We start from the raw sequence: 20,815 nt of genomic DNA, 5'->3' as shown, positions 1-20,815 counted from the left end.
ATAGGTTTCTGTAAAGCCAGCTTTTTATGGAGCAAGGCTCTGCAGATTAAAAATAAAATGTTTGCCATCTCTTTCTAGGTTGGAATCGTTTTATCCGCAAATACACTGGATCTGACAAAGACACCATATGTTGGGTTTAACAAGGCACCACTGCATCTAGCATTCGCAGGCGCGGTTCCAAAGGAACTTGGCCTAGTGACGAGCGATTCAATCCCAGCGGCATCGCACATCAAAAGTCAGGTGGTAAAATTATTTCAGGTAAGCCTTGAAAGCTCTGAAAAAAGCATCTTTCTTTGAAGACTAAAACGTCTTGGCATATAAATGGCGACCAAAAATAGTGCTATAGTTTCGTTATCAAGAGTCATATAGATTTTATTGACTTAGCTTGTTCGGTCCTTCTTTTGCAAGTGTATGAAATTAAAGGCTCAGTCCATGAACTTGCGCAGGATTTTCTATTCTTTGAGTCTTGCCAGGAGCTCATGGTCTTGCCTTTTCGCCTGCTTCTGTTAACGTTCTGGAAAGTAAAATTTGTTCTGGTACTCCGACATGACTGAATAAAAACAGGCATTTTTTTAGGGGGAGGGGGTGGAGGGGTTGGGTCACGACTTAGTAGAAACCACTGAAAGGACCCGTGCGAGAAGTTATGGGGTGGTTGGCATTCCAGTCGTTGGTAACGAGCCACGATGTTGGATCGTTTTACGTGTGTGAAAAAGGGTTCTTAATTCAGTTCGATCGACAAATAAGCCTCGCGTCTAACATTTTAGTTCAACACTGTGTTTATCACCTCATCTAATAAAATCAAATTGTTGCGTTTCGTTCCTCACCGTCGGTGCAGAAACTAACCAGGATCCCATCAAATGGAGTCTCTATCTTTCATACTGGGCCTCGAAGTCAACCCTTTCCCGAGTAAACGGTTATGAATTATTAGTATCACCCAACTAGTGGACAAATGCGAATGCTGCATTTTGATTGGCTACGCTACTTGGGGTACTATTAGTAATAGTCCTCGAGTAGCGAAAAGCGAAAACGCTTTCTTTCGTTTTATTCCCAAATAAATGTATTTTCAACTTGCATTTGCTAACTTTATTATTGCCTTTACTGTCCGACTAGTTGGGTGATACTAAAACAATTAGACCCTTCGCCCTCAAGGGCCACGGGTCAATAGCTCACTTTAGTTCTGCCTCGCCTCACGGGCTATTGACCCGTAGCCCGCAAGGGCTACGGGTTTAATTGTTAAATATAACGCCTCTCGTGGGGGTTTCGAGGTTAAAAGCAGAATCAAAACAGAATTGACAGTGCTATTGTTTTTTTGTCATATAACCCAAAAAACACGCAATGCGCTGATTTTTTTGTTTTTGTTTTTGCGTTTCGCTGTGGATACATGCCACTTTTCCCGGGAAAAATCCGTTCTAAAAATAAATATATTCGAAAAAGGGTTGACTCAAGGAATGAGTGCAAGAGAAAATGAGGGGACAGAGAGGGAGGCTCAAGGCGTTGGCCGGGATATGTTATGTCCACGAAAGTTATTTTTAGACGAGCGGAAGTCTTTGTTCTAGGGGAAGTCTGTGTTCCGAGACGTCCGCATGCAGTCTTGCTTCGCTCTCAGGTTCTTAGTGAAAAAAGAAAATGATGGCGCACGCGGAAGGCTGATGAATATATATTTTCTTTCAAACATCGGATAGAGGTTGGCCTGCATGCGGACGTCTCGGAAGACTTCCGCTCGTCTAAAAATAACTTTCGTGGACATGACATATCCCAAGGGCTGGACCGGGAGCCTCCTTCTCTGTCCCCTCATTTTCTCTTGATAAGTGTGATCATGCAAGTGTCAAAAAAAAAAAAAAAAAATGATGTAGGTTTTCGGAAAAGTAAAAGAGACAATACGAGAAAGTTTGCATGGGTCTTTATCGGATCGGAGAGACTTATAAGAGAAATTATTAGGAGAGAATGAAAGAAAAACCGCCAACGCGTTTTAGGGTCAACACTTAACACACTGCTCCTTGTCAATCCTTATGATATCCCGTTAATTTGACAGGCTATCATTGGTCGCGGTAGCAAGTATACCGTTAAAGCAACAACTGATTGGAAAAGCATAACGCTCGACTGGCAATTTCACAACGTCTCAAAAAAAGCAGTTTCGCCGTTTGACGGAGTGGAAATGACACTTAAGGTGAGATATTGCCTTAGTAACCTAGTCATGGTAACGGCAGTCTAGGTTACATTAGTCCGGTGGTCACGTTTGTAATGAAAACTCGAAAGTACAGCTAAAGTTATTGATATTTTACATTTTTTTTTTCATCCTTATATTGGTTTCATGGCATCGAACATTCGATGCTTGTTAGGTCAAGGGAACAATCTCTTGGTTAGGTGTAATAGCTGGCTGTTTTGTTTCGCGTTCTGTTGAGGAAACCGGTTTCAACACCCTGCCAGTAGAGTCTTTCTTAACTGGACGAGAAAAAAAGGACTTTGCAGAAATCGTGTAAAAAGTCTTTATTGAGTATGCGCAAGCCGTTGCATGGAGACAGTTTCAAACCCAGGCCACCCAGGACAAGTCTCGATCGCACTCCTAGACGCCATCTTGATTTTGGTACTGAAGGCTTACTAAACCAGTTTGACCGGAGTGACTAGCCCAGAAACTTGGGCTACCGCGACTTTAAGACTCGACACGATTTCTGCCGAGCCTGTCTTGCTCTCCCTTTGGTGAGCTTTAGAGAGGCTCTGCTCGCATGGTGAAATTTCAAACGACTCGGTTCATTACTTTCACAACCATGACCAAACCAGAATATTGTTTTCTCCGGGTCTCACCGGCTGGCGACGCCAGTCCAGATTTGTGAGCTATGTAAATGTGAAGAATATAATTCATTTACTTTTGCTTCAGCTCGACAGCGCAAATTGGCAGGGCTTCCTGTCGTCTCCATTGTCTTTTATGACATTCTTTGTGGAAGGACGTTTTTACAGCAGTGGTCAGAGTTCTAAGCGACTGCCATTTACTGGTCAGCTGATGTACGAAGACCAAAACTCCGTCGTTGCAGGGAACTTTGAAACGGAGGCTGTGTGGAAGAAGGCTTTTGGAATCGAATTATTGACCGTAACGAAGCTAAAACTTGGGTAAGCTGGGTGTCTGTTGCATATCAAATTCCTCGTCGTAGCTTGAGCATTTACGAAGAATCATCTCAAAAATCCTACCCTGTGTTCTGCACGGATCTCCTTCATGTTCTGTCACGCATGCGTGACGTGACGTCAACGCAACGTCACTTCAACTCCCCCGCCATTGGGTGGCGTTAAAATTCAAACTGGTTATAGCGGGTTTTAAACCGGTTTAGAGTTAAATTATTCATCCAAAGTTCTGGACGACATCGAGGAGATACGTGCGGAGGTCCCCTTTCCTTTTCGCTAGAGAGCTGAGGTAGAGCAATAAGTTACGGGGAAGTACAACGCTAACAAAGAAAAAGAAAACAAAGCTTCGTAGGCATGACCATATTCAAAAGAATGTCTGCTTGAAAGTGAGGCTACCATTTGTGAATAGGGTCCGATTGATGATAGCGGAGATGAAGTAATGTACTCGTGAGAAAAAAATGGTGTTCTGACTGCTTGGCAATGGGAGAAATGATGGATTAACAAACAAGGTCATTGCTTAGAGCATCCTATAGGTTTTAAGGAGGTCTCAGATTAAACTTCTTTCTTGGACAACGAGTTTCTTTTCAGTTGCCTCAACGCCCGTTCACCGGTTCCTTCCCCACTTTATTTCGGTAGAGCGGATATCCGAGGGAGATATTTTTATTTCATTTAATCGCTCATTTCGATCTCTTCTTTTTTGGTTCGTTTCTCGTCAGAGTTTCAATATCAACCAACCGATCACAGCAAAGCAAAGTAAGAGGAGAGGCCGAACTTCAACTGGGTTTCAATTGTCACGCAACACGTGACAATAGTGAAATGGACTCCATCAAGGTAATGGTCATGGATCTGTATACTGTAGTGTACATATCACATGTTGTGATGCAGTCTCGTGGGGTGAGATCGGACGTCAGCCGGTCAAGGTGCGTTACAAAACTGCGTGAGCTTCGAGGTGCCTTGGTTGAACGACCATCAGGGTCTCAAAACAGCAGAGGAAAAATGTGGTGGCTTTGTCCTACACATATTTAGACTTTCTTCTGTTCTCCTCGTTTCACAAAACACTTGTTCTCAAACCATGCGGGACGTTGAAGAACTCACAAACTCTTTGTGGCCGTAGCTCCATAGTCGTCCATTTGCATAATGTTCGTGGGCCGTACAAAGTTATTCACCTAAAAAAATCGCTAAAAACTACTAAATCATCGAATATTGATGTTAACTGTTCTTTCACTCACATTGGTTAACGTTCCAGCAAGACTGTGTCACTGCCAATGTCTTCATGGGATTCTCAGACGTCTCAGCTGACCACTTCTTCTACGGCACGCTGCCTCCTGTAAGCTTACAGAAGCTTCTAGGAATCTGCAACATCCGTCACAAACTACCAGGTGCCATGGCAACCATAGGATTTCCAGAAGGCTTTCAGGTACTTCGATGAATAAGCTTGACTCAGTTTGCACGGGTTTCGGATCTGAAATGCTCCCCCCTGATTTGTGCTGCTTTTGCTTCAAATAGCTTTACAAAACCCTTGGTTGGCTGGAGGGAGTGGGTGTAAATGACGTATCTTCGGACTAAACTGATACCAGTTTTAGAGCAGACGAAACAAGCTGCAAACTTCTGTAAATTTGCCTTTTCGGTATGATCTTTTGGGCCAATTTAGAAAGCAGCAATACTTGTGCAAAAACGTGGCAATGTTAAGCCCCTTGTAAGTATAATATAAAATATATTTAAACAAACGAGCAAGCAGGCAAGCTAACAAAATGTAGCTGCACAGTTCTAACAAATTTGATCGTGCAGACAATGGAGGCTCTCCGCAATCGACCCTTTAACATCTTCTCAGATAGCGTCAAGAAAATATGCTTTTTCCTGTTTCTGTTGCAGATTTCTGTTGCCAGAGAAGTTCACGACCTTAGGGAAATGGGAGGTCCTGTTTTACGACCGGGATTCCTTCTGAAGGGCAAGATGAGCGTGATGGGAATCGAAACTTCAGGAGTTATTTCCCTACTTCCGAACGAGGTAGGTTTAATTTGATGTTGCTATATACGCAGCAGGTCGGAGGCCCGTTTCTCGGAACCCTCCAAAACTTTCCCATGCCCCAAAATCATCTTCCTTTGGAAATAACAAGGACTCAGCACCTGAAATACGCCCGCTGAGTTAACTGCAGGTCGTATCCACACATTGCTAAAGAAATGTATGAGTTAACTGCAGGTCGTATCCACACATTGCTAAAGAAATGTATGAGTTAACTGCAGGTCGAATCCACACATTGCTAAAGAAATGTACGAGTTACTGCAGGTCGTATCCACACATTGCTAAAGAAATGTATGAGTTAACTGCAGGTCGAATCCACACATTGCTAGAGAAATGTATAAGTTAATTGCAGGTCGTATCTTTTTTTAGTTTTTGGTAGACGCAAAAGTCGGGTCAGATGAGGCTCCAGAAATGACCGATGACGTTGCACCCTTGTTCTTGCACAACCTTGATCAGGAGAGCTACCCAAAGCTATTCCTTAAAGCTCGCATGGACCCAGTCCCCTTTGTGGAGGTAAGCAAGATGACGCTGTTCTGGGCAGGTAACTATAGTTTCAGCGCCTCGGTTCTATGTTGCGATGAAAAACAAAAAACAAAACAAAACAAAACAAAACAAAACAAAACAAAACCACAAACATTTTGACAGTTGCAACTCGAGGCTACTGTACTGGATTAAAGTCAGATGCTACCGTGACGGCTTTAGAAGTGGTCTACACCGCCACGCCACGCCACGCCACGCCACGTTGTACAATATTACAACAGAGGATTCCTCCAAAGTCACGTAAACAATTCACACAAAATACTAAAAAAAATCAAGTTTACACTGTGAGCCGACGAGTGACCATTTTCAGCCCAGATATTTACGACGTGACGCACGCATGCCATTCATCTTTATATATCGCTAATAGCTATTATACATTTGTGTTGTATTACTTATAGTTCTTAGATTATCTAATTCTTCTTTTTGTATTTATTTCTAATATTTTGAAATTGCGCGTGCGCATTGTGAGCAAGTACGATAAATACCACTTGGCGTCATGTGGATAAATAAACTACCAAACTTTACCTAGTTAAAACTGAAAAAAGTAAAAAACAAACAATGCTAGGGGAGAAGAAAAGAGGCTCGTGGTCTTAAAGACACCCACAGAGTGTGCAGCCACCCTTAAAAGGGAACGTCCTTTGGGAACCCGCCAAAGTGCCAACCCACCACATTAGAGGAAACTATGTACAAGCCAAGGGGGTCACAGGCGAAGTAAGAGAACTCCCAACGAACGGTATCTGCGCACCTCTATCTTTAAGGTCATAAGAATCCCAAGGAGGTCAAAATATTGCTCAGAGACAAGGCGTTAGTCAAATGGGAACCAACGCGGTGAGGAGGGATCCAGCACCCACTCGAAAGAGACGTTACTACGTTTTGCAGCACTATGACGTCATCTTTGGCCGCAGTTTGATCTTGCCTTATTCATGAGTGTTTTTCTCAACCAATCACGTTTCCCTTTAGGCCGTTCTCGTCACCAGAGCCTTCGATCGACGCAAGGCTCTGGGAAACTCTATGTGGGAGAAGATGCGCCGTGGTGTTCTTGTATCCAAAAATTGGCTATTTGAACCTTACGGCGCTGGCTCACTCCTCGGGCTAACATAAATGAACCAATTAGAGACGCTTTTGATTGTTCGTCACGAAAACCAATGAGAAGACACTTTGTTTCAGGGTTCCCCAGAGTTCTTCTCTCCCTCAGTCAAGAGACACGTTCTGGGGTCGAGATTGCCCTTTAGGCGTAAAAATTCAAATCCACCAATTACAATGTTTGTATTTCGAACGTCAAAATCACAGTTATATCATCACACACACCCACTGACGAGGCTTGGGCATTAGTGTCTAGGGGTGGGGTGGGTAAAGAGGTAAGATAACAGAAACGATCATTCTTGGAGGCATTCAGTTAACAAAATCATCCTAAAATTACCTGTCATATATTCTACTTTTTTTCTTCAGGCACACCTCGACGGGTACGCTCGATTCTTTGGGATATTTGAGGAAGTACGCATGCTCGCGACCCGTGATGCTTTGCGAATCCATCTGAGTACAGATGCTGACAAGTCCTTCAAAATCAGTGTAGAAATCACCACAAATTACAGTTCACACCGCAATCACACACAGTTCAGTGCGATTGTTGCATTTGAGAACGGCTTTTCCAAGGTAACTTCAACAGAACAATGCGGTTAGTTCAGCATTTTGAGCGCCTTACCAAGGTGCGAGAGGGCGCGGGTTTGAATTTAAGCCGGACTAATTCTTGGGGCTTTCGAATGACTACGAAGGTGACATCCGCAAGTCAACGCAGACATCCTTTTCATCTTGGAACGCACTCACTCTCAAAAAAAAAAAAAAAGAGAAAGGTAGAGGACGTGGTCTCTCTAGCAGTGTTTCCTGAAATGGCCCCTCAAAGGTTTCTATTTATCTTAATCACTTTGATTCAGTTCATGCAACTTTTTAGACCAGTGGAAATACATTGCCACAAAATTTTCAGGTAACTTTGCGCGCTTTGGTCTTTATGATAGTTGTTGTGAATAAATGCCAGTATGTAGTGTGAAGATGGCTGTATTTTCTGCCTTTGCTTCCTCAGCTGACGCGTATGGCCTCAAAGCAAGTGGTTTCCCTGTTAGAGCATGAAATATCCGAGCTCAAATCCGCGAAAAGAGAAGTACAGCGCCTGAGAAGGGAATGTGACAAAGCCATCAGGCAGGATTGCTCTATTTGCACAAACGACAAAATGTGTGTTTCCTCTCTCTTAAACTGTCACACTGATACAGGGACGAATAAGCCTTTTAACGGCTCTGAAAGGAAACATGGTCCGACAGACACATGTCAGCGGCTGGTCATGGAGCGTTGCCTGGCAACAGAAACTGCCTGCTTTAATGCTTGCCGATTTGTCAGCTCTAAAGCAAACAAGACATGCGAAGCGTACCAAGTTGCTGCTGCATCCCAGAGGAAACGGGCGAGAGGTTTCCAGTGGGTAAAGCGAGCCGAAAGGTTTATTTACAGTGAGCTGTTTCAAATCCACGCGATTTCGTTTAAAACTAACGTTTCCTCAGGGACCTTTGAGCATCTCTTTATGGATACTTCGCTGGAAGCGACCATATTTGGACAAAAGGAAAAACTGGAAGGTCTTCACATAAAGTTTAACGAATTTGTCAACTTGTCTTCCGAGATCGCAAAATACGCGTGGGACTGGTACCAAAAGGCACCGCCTCAGAACTGGTCCACGCCTCGTCACCCGGACAACAGACCCAGGCCTCCAGCGTGAGGTAAATGGGATGTAAATAAACAAAGGCTTCCATTTTTAAAACGACAGGATAAAAATGCAAAAGACAATGGAGATATCAATAGATAAGGAGCTATAATTCCTTGTAGGTGCATGCCGAGTCGTTTTGTGCAATCAAGTTTATATTGTTCAAAAGTATTTCCTATCGTACAGTTAGAAAACGAAGCGAAGGACTGCGTTCAAAAAGCATTCCTGGGGTTACAAATGACTCATACCGCAAAGGAAGGCGACAATGTGAATATGAGGCTTGTCACTAGCAATAAACAAAAAAACACAAGGTTAGGCTTGCGTTCTACTTCTTCGAACGCAACCATTTTTGCGAGGAAGGACTAAGACCAAGTACAAATAATGTGGGTCGTCCATCCCATTCAAACACCTCACTAAGTCGAATCCCTTTGGCGACCCTTCGTCAAAGTGATCACTTTTCATTTTCGACCAGTTTTGAAAATGCAGTACCCAAGGTTGTCTATGCCAATGAAATCTTTTTTTTTTTTTTTTAATTCTCTCACATACGGTATTTGCTCCTTGCCGTAACAACGAATGTGCAGGTTTTAATTGATTGTAGTTGCGTCTTTTCTTTGCCACAATCAGCTTAAAATGGACAATGGTTTTCAAGGGAATTAATTACGAAGTACATTTAAAAAACTTAACATTTTAGAAACGTACCGGTACCTTAAGCTTTTGTAGTAATAGAATATTACCTCGCCTTGCAGAGTATGTGAATTAAATTGGATATATTTGTGATATCATGTTTTCCAAGAACTATTAAAAACCATTTTCAAGATAGCCAGCGAACGCAGACGTATTTCCGGCGCGTTCGCAGGCTATTTTCAAGATTAAAATGGAAGAAAATATCAATAGAAAAAGACAAATACCTTTCGAGCAATTTTCTTATATCAACTTAGTACTTTTATTATAACCACAGCGGTTTTCAATTGGGTGTCGAAAGAAATTTTCACAATTGTTTGGCCTCGTAATGCCATCCTGCAAGGTGATTGGCTTAAAAATCTCGCGCCATATTCTCAGCCAAACAGCGGAAAAAGCCTTACCAATTGTGATTGGCTCGTTCGTGTTTCACGCGCTTAGCGCCAGCTGCACGTGATTGCTTTGCGTTATGATTGCCTGCTGGGCTGTGATTGGCCGAAGTTATTCACTTTGTTCCATCGCACCATATTGAAAACTGCTCTACTTGACAGCAATATAAATACATGTAGTTCAAAACCTACCGCGATTCTGCGCATATCTAGCTTGTCGCACGTTGCAATATGTAATTGCAAACAGAGAATTTCCAAACGGAAGAATGTACGTAGCAACTACGAATTGTATTGGAAATGTTTGTCAGATAATAACAATAATATACGACAAAAATAAATTCTATGAGCTGACAGGCGATGAAAAACCAGCTTTGCAGAGCACTTGTCTTGTTAAAAACAAAAAAAAAAAAAAGAAAATAAAAACTTTGAAAACCTTTCGCAGTGACACAATTACACAGAGATTTCCATAACTTTTCAAAGTACAGGATTTGATCATGAATGTACTGGACATGGTTATTTTCCATTGTAAGGCCGATTGCAAGTGCCTTGGGAGAGAACCCTATATATTACTATAAATTAAATTAAGAAAACTAAACTTATCGCGTGAATGAAATGCTAACAGATCGATCATTTCGTTTAGTACTTAAGCAAAATGAGGCGATGTTAGTGTAAAGGAGTTAATGCGCGTGACTGTCTTCTGTTTCTCAGCTCAAGTCGACCAAAAAAAAAACAACAACAACAACAACCCTACAAATTTATAGCGTCAGAGTACCGGAGGTCAAATTGTAAACAACCGGAAGAAACGTCTGGCCTCCGGCCTCAAACGAAAACCCGGAACTGACACCAGTAGTTAGCTTGTCCTGCAATTAGGTATGAAGATAACCTTGACGGGAAAGGCCAAGACAATGAAAACCACCGAATTAAGATTCGAGAAAAAGAAGTTGGAAAGCATACCTGGAAATTAAACAAAAGCACATAGAATACCTTTACAATTCGACAACGATCACCCGATCAAAGGAAGATTTTTGAGAAAAGAACAACAGTGGTAAGAAGTTTTTCGTGCAAATGCAATCACACGAAACACAAGAGGCACGGTCATTTTTGGGGCTTTGGTGAGAAGAGCACCAGGTAATTTAAAGACGTACTGCCTTGAGACTTGTGATTATGGAACTACATCTTATAGTACCTAACATGGCTTGGCAGAAGAATTGGTTCCCGAAAATGGACCACAGTTTATTTCTAACGGATTTGCCGAGTTTATGTTCACTTCAGCCATTATCTCAATCGGCCCAATCTAATACCAAAACTCTTGTGTTGCTAATTAGTGTTGTCTTCCCTACGAAAGAAAACATAAGGAAAAGAACAGGGAGTACAAGTCCCACACTTGGTCTGTATCGTGGTTTCTGACAGACGGAAAGTCGGCTTCCATGAGTGACCAAAAAAGACCTATTGAAACATACTGCAATTGTATGCTCCAGATGAAACCCATCTTCAATGGAGAGGCATTGAACTCAAACTTGCTTTCAAAGAGTTTGACGTCCTTAAAGTAAAATGGCTTGTTTAAACACAGACAAAAATATGTTGACCCGGGTAGTTTTTGCATTAATAAGTAACAAAGATTTTCTTTTTGTTTTCGCTTGTTTTATTTCGGTTGGTGACTTTACCACTGTTGAATTACAAAAAAAGAGATGTTTCTTTCCAACAACAAACAAAGGGAACTCAAACTAAGACACGAGATTCTTAAGAACAGGTAATAGTCGTAAACATATTTGAGCAAGATTAACATTAGATAACATCGCCGGCTGTACATGGAACAATACCGTGAAATTGAAGGAGTCGTGGTGGATAGGATATAATGTAGATCGTCTGTAATGCCAATATTCCCGCTCTTACCAACATATGTTCGCCTAGCAGACATTTTGGATGGATCAACAACACCGCAACGTTCCACTGTCAACAGGGCGTGGCATCGAATGTGAGAACAAGCTTGTGTTTTAACCAAAAACGATTAAAAATCAATCGAATCTAAAGTGACTTAAAATAGTAACACTGTAACTGTTGATAAGGAAGTTAAAACAGTTTCTTTACGAGACTCTCGGCCATTAATCTTTGAGAAAAAAGGAAATTACAAAATTATCATAAACCAAATTATGACAACCAACAGGAATAACTTAAAAGGATACCATACACCAGATTCACTACAACTGACAAAATAACACTTCACAGGAAGTGAAGAGCATTTGTATAGTATTTGCGTCGGTTTTAGAAACAATCTTTTCGCGTTTGTAACAGGATCCCATGAAAAGCATTTTGGAGAAGTCTTTAAGGACAGCTTTAGAATCTTTAAATATTAAAACCAGTAACATAGGTTTTTCCTTCTAACTTTCAGACCAATTTAAACGTACCGTGCAATTAACATCAAGGTGGTGTACATAGTAGAAGGAGAAGCACATGTCGTTGAAGCGTTTAACTTGCAACTCTTTTCCCTGGAAAAAAGCTGGGGATTTTACGACACCAATTTTATGCCCAAATATGGACAAAAACAAGATCGATGCTGCACGCGCGGGAAAATGCACGAACTGCGTTACATCCAAATCAGGAAATTTTCAAACTCAAAAAACCCCAGCTCTGAACGCAAGTTAAATGCTTCAAGGTCATGATTTTTTCTAGTAAAGGTATTAGGCCTTCTTGACTCGACATCAGAACCTTGTTTCCAGGGCCGTCTCTTCTTCAGTAGAGAGAGTATTAGGGAGTTTAAGAAACGACGCCATGACCGAAATATTTCTTGTGAAAAACATACAGACGAACGGACGGAAAAATTAGGAAATGCATAAAACGTCCATAAAACGTCTAAAGCGGAACCATTTTACATTGCACTTTAAATTAGCAATAAAATATATTGTTGACGAACAGGAGCTTTTTAGATATTCCAAGAAAAACTGCACCTCCTATCGCGTTTGTCTTCTCGCCAAGATGGGGAAGGGAGCTTACGGGCGGTGCCTACTATTGTTCTTGCGCATACGTTCTGTGCATCTCGATATACTCGGATTTCCTATGGGTGGTGCTTATTAATACAGGGATATTTTTGCGCGGTTCAAACTATGCGGAGATTGCAGAACTTAGCAAGTGCTCTTGGTATCCAAAAAAGAAAATTTGGGGTAACCACGCTTTTTGCAGAGATAATTAAGCTTCAATTTGGAAAAGAACGCCATACATTGCTTTGTATTTTAAAGCTCTTTACAAATATTGTTGATTAATTATCTTCGAAAAATGCGTGGATCAGCTTTTCCCGCACATTCAGTAAACCGCGCAAAAATACCTTTGAATTAGTAGTAGTTACTCTCGGCGGTGCAAAGCCCAGGGAACAAGGTTGTCACACAACCACATTTATATTGATTACTTTACAAATATGGGAAGCACTACTGTCCTGGTTGCAGAACGCCACCAAACAATAATAGGGAGCTTAAGCAACGACAACGGCGACGGCAAAGAGAACGTCATCTCAAAATATAAATTTGCGTTATTTTAATCGCTTCGTGACTATTTCAGCGTTTTTAATATGACAAGGGTGTGGTACTTTCTCAAAGATGACACCAGTCGGAACGGCACTCCATTTTAGGAGAGAAAGCGAAAATTTATCCTCAAGTGCTGACGTTCTTCATAAAACCAAAAGCTTGGCTATTTCACGTTGTTGTTTTGCTGACGACGGCAACGAAATGGACAAAAGTGAAAAACGCACGTGCAGGGCGTGCAAAGCTATTGTTTTTGCCCACTAAATATGCAAATTTGTGACGTTCTCGTTGCCGTCGCCGTTGTCGTTGCTTAAGCTCCCTAATAGGGGGATTAAGCAACGACAACGGCGACGAGAACGTCATCTTAAAATATAAATTCGCGTTATTTTAATCGCTTCGTGACTATTTCAACCTTTAACACGACAAGGGTGTGGTAGTTCCTCAGAAATGACCCTGTTGGGAACGGCACTTAATTTAGGCGAGAAAATGAAAATTTATCCTCAAATGCTGACGTCCATGATAAAACCTCAAATTTGGCTATTTCACGTTGTTGTTTTGCTGATGACGGCAAAGAAATGGACAAAAGTGAAAAACGCACGTGCAGAGCGTAGAAAGCTTTTGTTTTTGCCCACCAAATATGCAAATTTGTGACGTTCTCCTTGCCGTCGCCGTTGGTTAAGCTTCCCATTATCACTGGTCAACAAAGGAAAAAACTCAAATCGAAACTTCAACCCCCCCCCCCCACTTTTATAGAACCAACACGAGTGGCAAAAAAGGATGCCTCAGATACTTGAGAGATTTTCCAGTGAATACAGTGTGGTTAGAAAATGCCTGAACAAAAGAGGAAATGCTCCGCGGAACTGAGAACTTGGTCCGAAATTCGCTCGCTTCCTTGGCTGCCACATTAAACGTTCTGTACTTCCTGTTTTCAGGGTAGCTGTCCAAACCAAACACTTGAAGAATTCTCACTTCACCTCCACAGACCTTCCAGGAAAATAGGAAACCTGTGCTCTGTAACTCGGGGCTGACAGGACAAAAAGACACACGAATGATTTCAATTTTATTGCAGTCAATAAAATCGAAGGAATAATTTGCCGAAAAAAGTAAAGACATTGCTCGATTTTTGAACAACTGGTTTGAATAAGATCTTAAAGTACATAAAATGGTGTGTAGGATAAAAACACCACTCCACCCCCGCCCCCGCTTTTCCCCCCGTCCCACGCGGAAATCATAAATAATGTACTCCAACTGATGCAACTTTGAGGCTAAATGTAGGTTTACCCTGCAGCATCAAAAGGTTATCTGAAGTACTGTACTTAATGACGGTAAAAGGAAAAACTTACAGTTGCAAAGAAAAAGAAAACAAATTCTCGGCTTTCCCAAATGACCAAGGGACTGTTTACATGGAGGTAGGAAGATCCTAGCACTTGGAAGATCCTAAAAGGCGAAACAACTTTTCGTTTGGTTTACATGCAGAAATTTCTGTCTAGGTGGAAGTGGAGAATGAAAGCAAGATGGCGGGCGAGAACAACAAACATGTAATTTGGGTCCTTCAACTCTCCTTACAAGCTTTAATAACTTCCTTTCCATCTTCCTCCTGGCAATCTCTCAACTCATGAAACAAAACTGGTCTTGAATATTGTCGGCGGTCATCAGAATCATTAGAATCGTCCTGTGGCAACGCCAGACGAAATTGTCGACCTATGGCAGCTGAATACCGTGAACACCCCGTCGCCGCCATGTTTGTTTTTTTGTCCCTAGTACCATTCTAGGATCTTCCTGGTGCTAGGATCTTCCTACCTCCATGTAAACAGCCCCCAAGAGTACACGGTACTTGGAGAAATTATAAGAGTCCCTTGTCTTCATAGCTGATTGTCCTCATGCTATACTTTAAGAGAATGAATGTACATGTACTTTCAGAAACTGGAATTAAACAATAAATAAACCATTGTTATACCACCCAACTCAAATACGTTTTCTGGGAGAACGTGTCACGTGTCATTGGTCAAAACGTCATGACGCCCTAGGGCAACAACAACTTGAACTTTCGACTCACACGTGGTCAGGTCGTGCACCTTTGAAACGGCGGCAAATCTGTACGCCAGCCGACGTCAAGCAAATAATTTTTATCTGTGTATTGTTCTATTTTGAGTTGGGAGGTATAACAAAACACTTAATGTTGTACCCACCTTGGACTAACAGGCAAACCACAGGAATCAGGTGTCTGCCCTTTGCGGGTGTAAACCAGAATTCTGGCCAGAACAATAACCACACCACTGTCTGGACACACATCCACTATTTGAACGTCATAGTCTCTGAGTGACTTGTAACAGTTCGTGAGGCCTTCGTGAGCTTTAATCATCTCACTGATACACTGTTCTAAGTCGAGCGTCATTTGATGAACAGTCAATACCTGCTCATGAAGACCTGGATTGTCAAGACTTTTCATGAACGACTGATTTGAGTCGGGATTGTTTTTGTTTAGCTTTCCGACTTGTTTCAGTGGATCACCATGGAGATTTGTAACTTTGATTGGCAGAGATCCATCATACAAATCAAACTCATCAGACACGTCATCCAAGCTATAATTATTCTTTGTCTCTGTATGCATCTTGAGGACTGAGGACGTTAAGTTCTCGCTATAAATTAAAGGTGGATCGACTGATGGATGTATACTACACGAGGTACAACAAGTACCATGCTCTTTCTTGAGATGCACCGAGTCACAACAATCTTCATCACAAGCATCGTTATTATTGTAGTCCAATGTATTCAAATCGGTCCTTGAATCCGGCGAATCCATTTGACGGAAAAGCACATGTTTTATACTGTTGCTAGGGCTGTTTAAGTTCCCAGAAACTTTGCTTCCTGTACAGTGTCTCATAACTTTCTCAGTCTTATCCTGGTTTTCCAAGGAATCGACAGACTTCTCAAATGAACTGCACGTAACAGTGCCTTTGTCTACAAGTACTTGTAACGTGCATAAGGCATAACTGCTGTGGTTTTCATCTTCCCTACTTTCCTTCACTTGGTCTGATCCGGAAAATTTTGCTTGTTTTTCATTTCCATCACAATGGCCACCTTGGTGACTTGAAATGGACGTTTCTCGAGAAGATGACACATGATGGTCATTAGCCCGCGTCTTCTTTAAGTGGATTTTATTAAGCTCATTCACGAAGTTGGAAACTAATGTGTGCCTTTCAAGACGTTTGTTCACCACATGCGTTTTCGAGCCACATATGCCATAATTATCGTCACTGCCATTTGAATTCAGACTCCACCCAGTATCAGTTTTAAAACTGGACAAATCAGAAATTGAATTTTCACTATTGTGATAGGACGTATTTTCAGAAGTATGCATGCCTAAACTTTCTTCTGTCGAAGATTGCAAAGACACGTTTATTTTGCCCACCTCTTTAGAGAAAATCTCACTTGACATATCCCTTGATGGCCAGTCTTCCGTCTGGGAAATTCCCACAAACGACCTCTCAAGATACTCTAAAACGTGTTTGTCATTTTCTTCGAATGTTAAGACCTTCAATGCCATGAGAAAGTCTCCTGTGTTGATAAGAACTGTGTCCTCCGTTCTTAGACTTATAGAAGGGATAAAAGTTGGAAATGGGGGTAAAAGGTCGTAGTTAAAATGCACCACAAATGAATGCTTTAAACACTTGTTTGCACTTTTACACCCCTGGCACGCGCCTGGTGACGGGGCAGCACATATCGTGACGTAACAGTGACGACTTTCCTCTTCCTTTACAGAGAATCTGGTGTGCAACAAAATAACAAAGCAAATGGTTAGCTTGGACTCTTGCAGGTCGTTTTTAGTGCGTTTGTTTCCCAAAGGGATATGAAAGATTTTCATTTTCAAGGCAGTTATGAAATCAGACAAAAAAAAAAAAAAAAAAAAAAAAGAGAGAAACAATCAAGGAATTGAATGAAAAAAAAAATCTCACCTTCAGCTTCCTTAAGCAATGTGAGATAGAGATCAGTCTTCTTATGAAGTCCGAATAAATTATGAAAAGTACATTGTATGCATATGCATGTACTTGTTCATTGGGTTATTATTATCTTGAATTGTTCACACTTGTACACAGAGAAAAAAAAAATTAATCTTCCCTCAAATAGAGTCAGGTCCCCTTTAGTAAGATTTTCTTTTTGTTTGAATTTCTTGTTTAGACCAAAGATAACTAAGTGAAAAATGTAATATCAAAGTTATGGTCAAACAAGTTTTCTTTCTTCTTGCAAGCAAAGAACATTTGGTGTACAGTGATAAATTCAGATGAGTTTACATGTACAATGACACAGAATCCTTTAAACCTTTTTTACAGAGCCAATAACATGGTAAAGATTGTTAGTTCATATTTTTTCTTTGTCTTCAACTTCAGTGTTGTGTCCAAGGCAGATACCCTTGAAACTTGAATGCAATTGGGCCAATTCAATTGGCCCTGGCTGTGTGACTGGGGTCAAATGCATTATATGCAAAAGAAAGATGCATGGGTGATTAACTTTTGTATGTACTACATGTAACTTGGCAAAAATGGTGGCAATGTTGGTAAATAAGCCAAACCCTTCCCCTCATGAATATCATTACTACAGTATACAGCGTGAATTTTTGCAAATTAGCAACCATTCAGTTGCATTCAGTTGCCATTCAGTGCAAATCCAACATTACATGTACATGTAATTAAACGAATGAAAGACATACGTTTCTCCATAAATTACAAATGTTGATTCATCTGAGCTTTCAGCAACCATAAGAAGTAGATCTTGTTGTATATCCTCTTTATCAAACAAGGCCACACAAAAAACCTTGAAAATAGCAAAAAATGGTGTTACAAAACAGAATTACAGTGTATGTTGGTGACAGTCCAAAACAATCAACTGGATTATCAGGAACATTGCCAGCTACAGTACATGTATTTAATGAGTATCACTGTTACAAGTACATGATTGTACATGTATGCCTCTCACAACATTCAGTACATAATGTCATTGAATTTAATGAGCACAGAACTGTTGGCTACATGGTTTTCTTTTCCCCAGAATTTGTTTGATTACCCAAACGTAATAAGTATCTCACAACCCAAGTGTTTTGAAATAATGTATTACAATAATTATTATATTTGAAGTGCGCGTTTTAGACGAAAGGGAGAAGTGATCCTCACACTTACGTGTAACTCCAGACATTTTAAGCAATAATTCATTGTCTCTTACAGACACTTGAAAAATTCAATGGTTTTGGACCCATTACCTCTGTGATAACAGTGCAATGCTCTAGCAAATGACCTATGAAGCCCCTCCAGTAGTTGGGAGCAGGTCAATAGGCCAGTTTCGTATTCTAACGGTTGGACTGGATCTAGAATGAAATGGAGGCTAACGCGGGCAAATTAATTTGCATTTAAAAAGATTTACCCACATTAGCCTCCGTTCCATGCTAGATCCAGTCCAGCCGCGAGAATTCGAAAATGGTCTATTTGTTGGGCTCATGTGTTCCTGTGAAAGGACACCTTGTTTTCTTGGGCTCTACCTATCCTCCTTGTTTTTCTCCATTCAATTTATTGCCTTTTTTATTTCAATGGGGAAGAAAAACAAAAAACAAAACAAAGAAACAAAAACACAAAAAACACAAAAAACAACAACAACAACAACAAAAAAAAGGGTTATAAACCAACAAAAAGGGCCAACCAGAGAAGGTGCCAAATCTGTGCAATCAAGAGTGGTCACACAAAATACTCTGTATTGTCGAAATCTACATTACAAATGGGTTGACCGAGCCACCATTGTAAGATCTTAAGATCCCAAAGCAGGGCAGGGCACTGGGCAAATTGACCTTTTAACAATATGACTTTGCACAGCTGTTTTAATCTTTTCTGTTTACTTTATTGTATCAAAAGCATTAAAAATGCCCAGTGGCCAAATGCTGATGAGCTATTGAGCAAAATCCTGATGAAACCCTCACCAAAGATTAGTCAGAAGAGCCCAGGTATTCTTTGATCTATTCAAAGAATAATAGTTGAATATAAAACTTCAAACCTGCACTAAAGGTCTTTGCTGATTAAACTGCCACCAATGCAGTGAGTAACGATAACAAGGAAGTGGGCTGGCATCATCGCTATCTATTTTAAGGCAATATGATATGAGATATTTGCCACTCTTAGTAAAACCAAGAATTACATGCCTGAAACAAAAAAAACAAAAACAAAAAAAAAATTAAAATGTGGATAATAAAACATACATACTAATAATCTATGCCTGTTTAAGGTATACTTTTCTCAAATGTCCCTCTTTCATTCACTCACAGTATCACAATTCTGTCAAAGGGTAATAATTAACAATTAGACCTGTGGCCCTTGAGGGCAAAGGGTCTAATTGTTTTAGTATCACCCAACTAGTCAGACAGAAAAGGCAGGAATAAAGTTAGCAAATGCAAGTTAAAGAAATATTTATTTGGGCATAAAACAAAAGAAAGTGTCACGCTTTCGCTACTTGAGGAGTATTACTAATAGTCCTCTAGTAGCGTAGCCAATCAAAATGCAGGATTTGCATTAGTCCACTAGTTGGGTGATATAGTCCTAGAGTAGCGAAAAGCATGGCGCTTTCTTTCGTTTTATTCCCAAATAAATATTTCTTTAACATGCATTTGCTAACTTTATTATTGCCTTTTCTGTCCGACTAGTTGGGTGATACTAAAACAATTAGACCCTTCACCCTCAAGGGCCACGGGTCAATAGCTCATTCGGCTTTGCCTCATGGGCAATTGACCCGTAGTCCGCAAGGGCTACGGGTCTAATTGTTAATTAGTATAAATACCCTTTGACAGAATTATGGTACTGATACAGACCCTTTCGTAAAGAAGATACAGAATTCTCATACATTTTACTAGTCATAAATTATACCCTGTCAGCTGGATATTAGCCTGCATAGCTGGCAGAGTATTTTAATTGCAAGGTTATTTAAACACACGGGAGTAAATAATTTGATGGTTACTTCGTTGTTTTGACCCCGAGTATCAAAATTACTAGTCCACATGCCAGTCACAGCCAAAACCATCATACTCGTGAGTGCCAGCTACATGTACATGCAGGCTACTGGATATATCGGCATGGGTCCCACTGTAAATATCCAATCAATTGCTGATACACTGACCAATGGCCTAATTAAATATATATTATTTTTCGACTGCAACAATAGACGATGATGATGATGATACAGATCTCCAGCATATGATTTATTTATGACTTGTCAGTAATCCGAGTAAAATATGAAGATATCCTTCGTGTACGTGTACATGTGATGTTTTTTTTTAATTTTTGTTTTTATATAGGAATTTATATGGTCTGTATTCAGCTGTCCTCTTTTTGGAAATAACCAGTCCATTGTTCCTCCAAATCCCTCGCTTTTACCTACGATGTCGATTGTTAACATTTTAGACAATTACCCTCTCATAAGGTCACCATTCACGTCCAGTATACTTTTAAGTGGAATGCAAAACCGCTGCGGACATTTCTTGAACAAGCGGAGTCGGTTTGCACGCGAGTACGGTTGTAACGTCCCCATTGTCTTCAAAAATATTAAAATATATATATTATTAGTATTGATGTGAATTCAATAGGCTTATACGAAAAAAAAGAGTATACTCACTTCCCTCAGGGCGAGTTTTGAAACAATATTGTCCGTCATGATTTGTACTTGTATTTACTAAAAATATCCGAAATTCTTAAAAATGCCGCGCTGACGACCGCGCTGAGTGAACTGAGAGCCCGGACCCGAGCCCACGGATAAACTGTTTATGCGCGATCATCTATCGATGAGTT

The 20,815-nt window shown here is 40.7% G+C and overlaps 2 protein-coding genes across 4 annotated transcripts in view; one reads left to right on the top strand and one right to left on the bottom strand.

Moving 5' to 3' along the window:
- LOC138022853 (uncharacterized) overlaps window positions 1-9,193 on the top strand; it is a 51,068-nt gene extending 41,875 nt beyond the window's left edge. For all 3 annotated transcript variants that reach the window (XM_068869839.1, XM_068869838.1, XM_068869840.1), the window contains 9 exons: window positions 79-258; window positions 2,033-2,167; window positions 2,876-3,105; window positions 3,831-3,945; window positions 4,361-4,531; window positions 4,987-5,121; window positions 5,506-5,649; window positions 7,126-7,329; window positions 7,754-9,193. In XM_068869839.1, coding sequence (XP_068725940.1) covers window positions 79-258; window positions 2,033-2,167; window positions 2,876-3,105; window positions 3,831-3,945; window positions 4,361-4,531; window positions 4,987-5,121; window positions 5,506-5,649; window positions 7,126-7,329; window positions 7,754-8,434 — 1,995 coding nt within the window. In that variant the 3' untranslated portion in view covers window positions 8,435-9,193. The remainder of the gene's footprint in view (window positions 1-78; window positions 259-2,032; window positions 2,168-2,875; window positions 3,106-3,830; window positions 3,946-4,360; window positions 4,532-4,986; window positions 5,122-5,505; window positions 5,650-7,125; window positions 7,330-7,753) is intronic.
- Window positions 9,194-13,745: 4,552 nt separating this feature from the next.
- Window positions 13,746-20,731, bottom strand: LOC138024313 (uncharacterized). The gene is made up of 6 exons (XM_068871466.1): window positions 20,643-20,731; window positions 20,440-20,561; window positions 19,035-19,179; window positions 17,707-17,810; window positions 15,188-16,765; window positions 13,746-14,022 (listed from the first exon to the last, which is right to left on the bottom strand). The coding sequence occupies exons 1-6, from the start codon at window positions 20,679-20,681 to the stop codon at window positions 13,746-13,748; spliced, it is 2,265 nt and encodes a 754-aa protein (XP_068727567.1). The 5' UTR covers window positions 20,682-20,731.
- Between the last annotated feature and the right edge of the window lie 84 nt (window positions 20,732-20,815).

This window comes from Montipora capricornis, chromosome 11 (assembly GCF_036669925.1).
Source record: "Montipora capricornis isolate CH-2021 chromosome 11, ASM3666992v2, whole genome shotgun sequence".
Lineage (NCBI taxonomy): Eukaryota > Metazoa > Cnidaria > Anthozoa > Scleractinia > Acroporidae > Montipora > Montipora capricornis.
The sequence above is the reverse complement of the archived record's forward strand: the minus strand, read 5'-3'. Positions and strand labels throughout refer to the sequence as shown.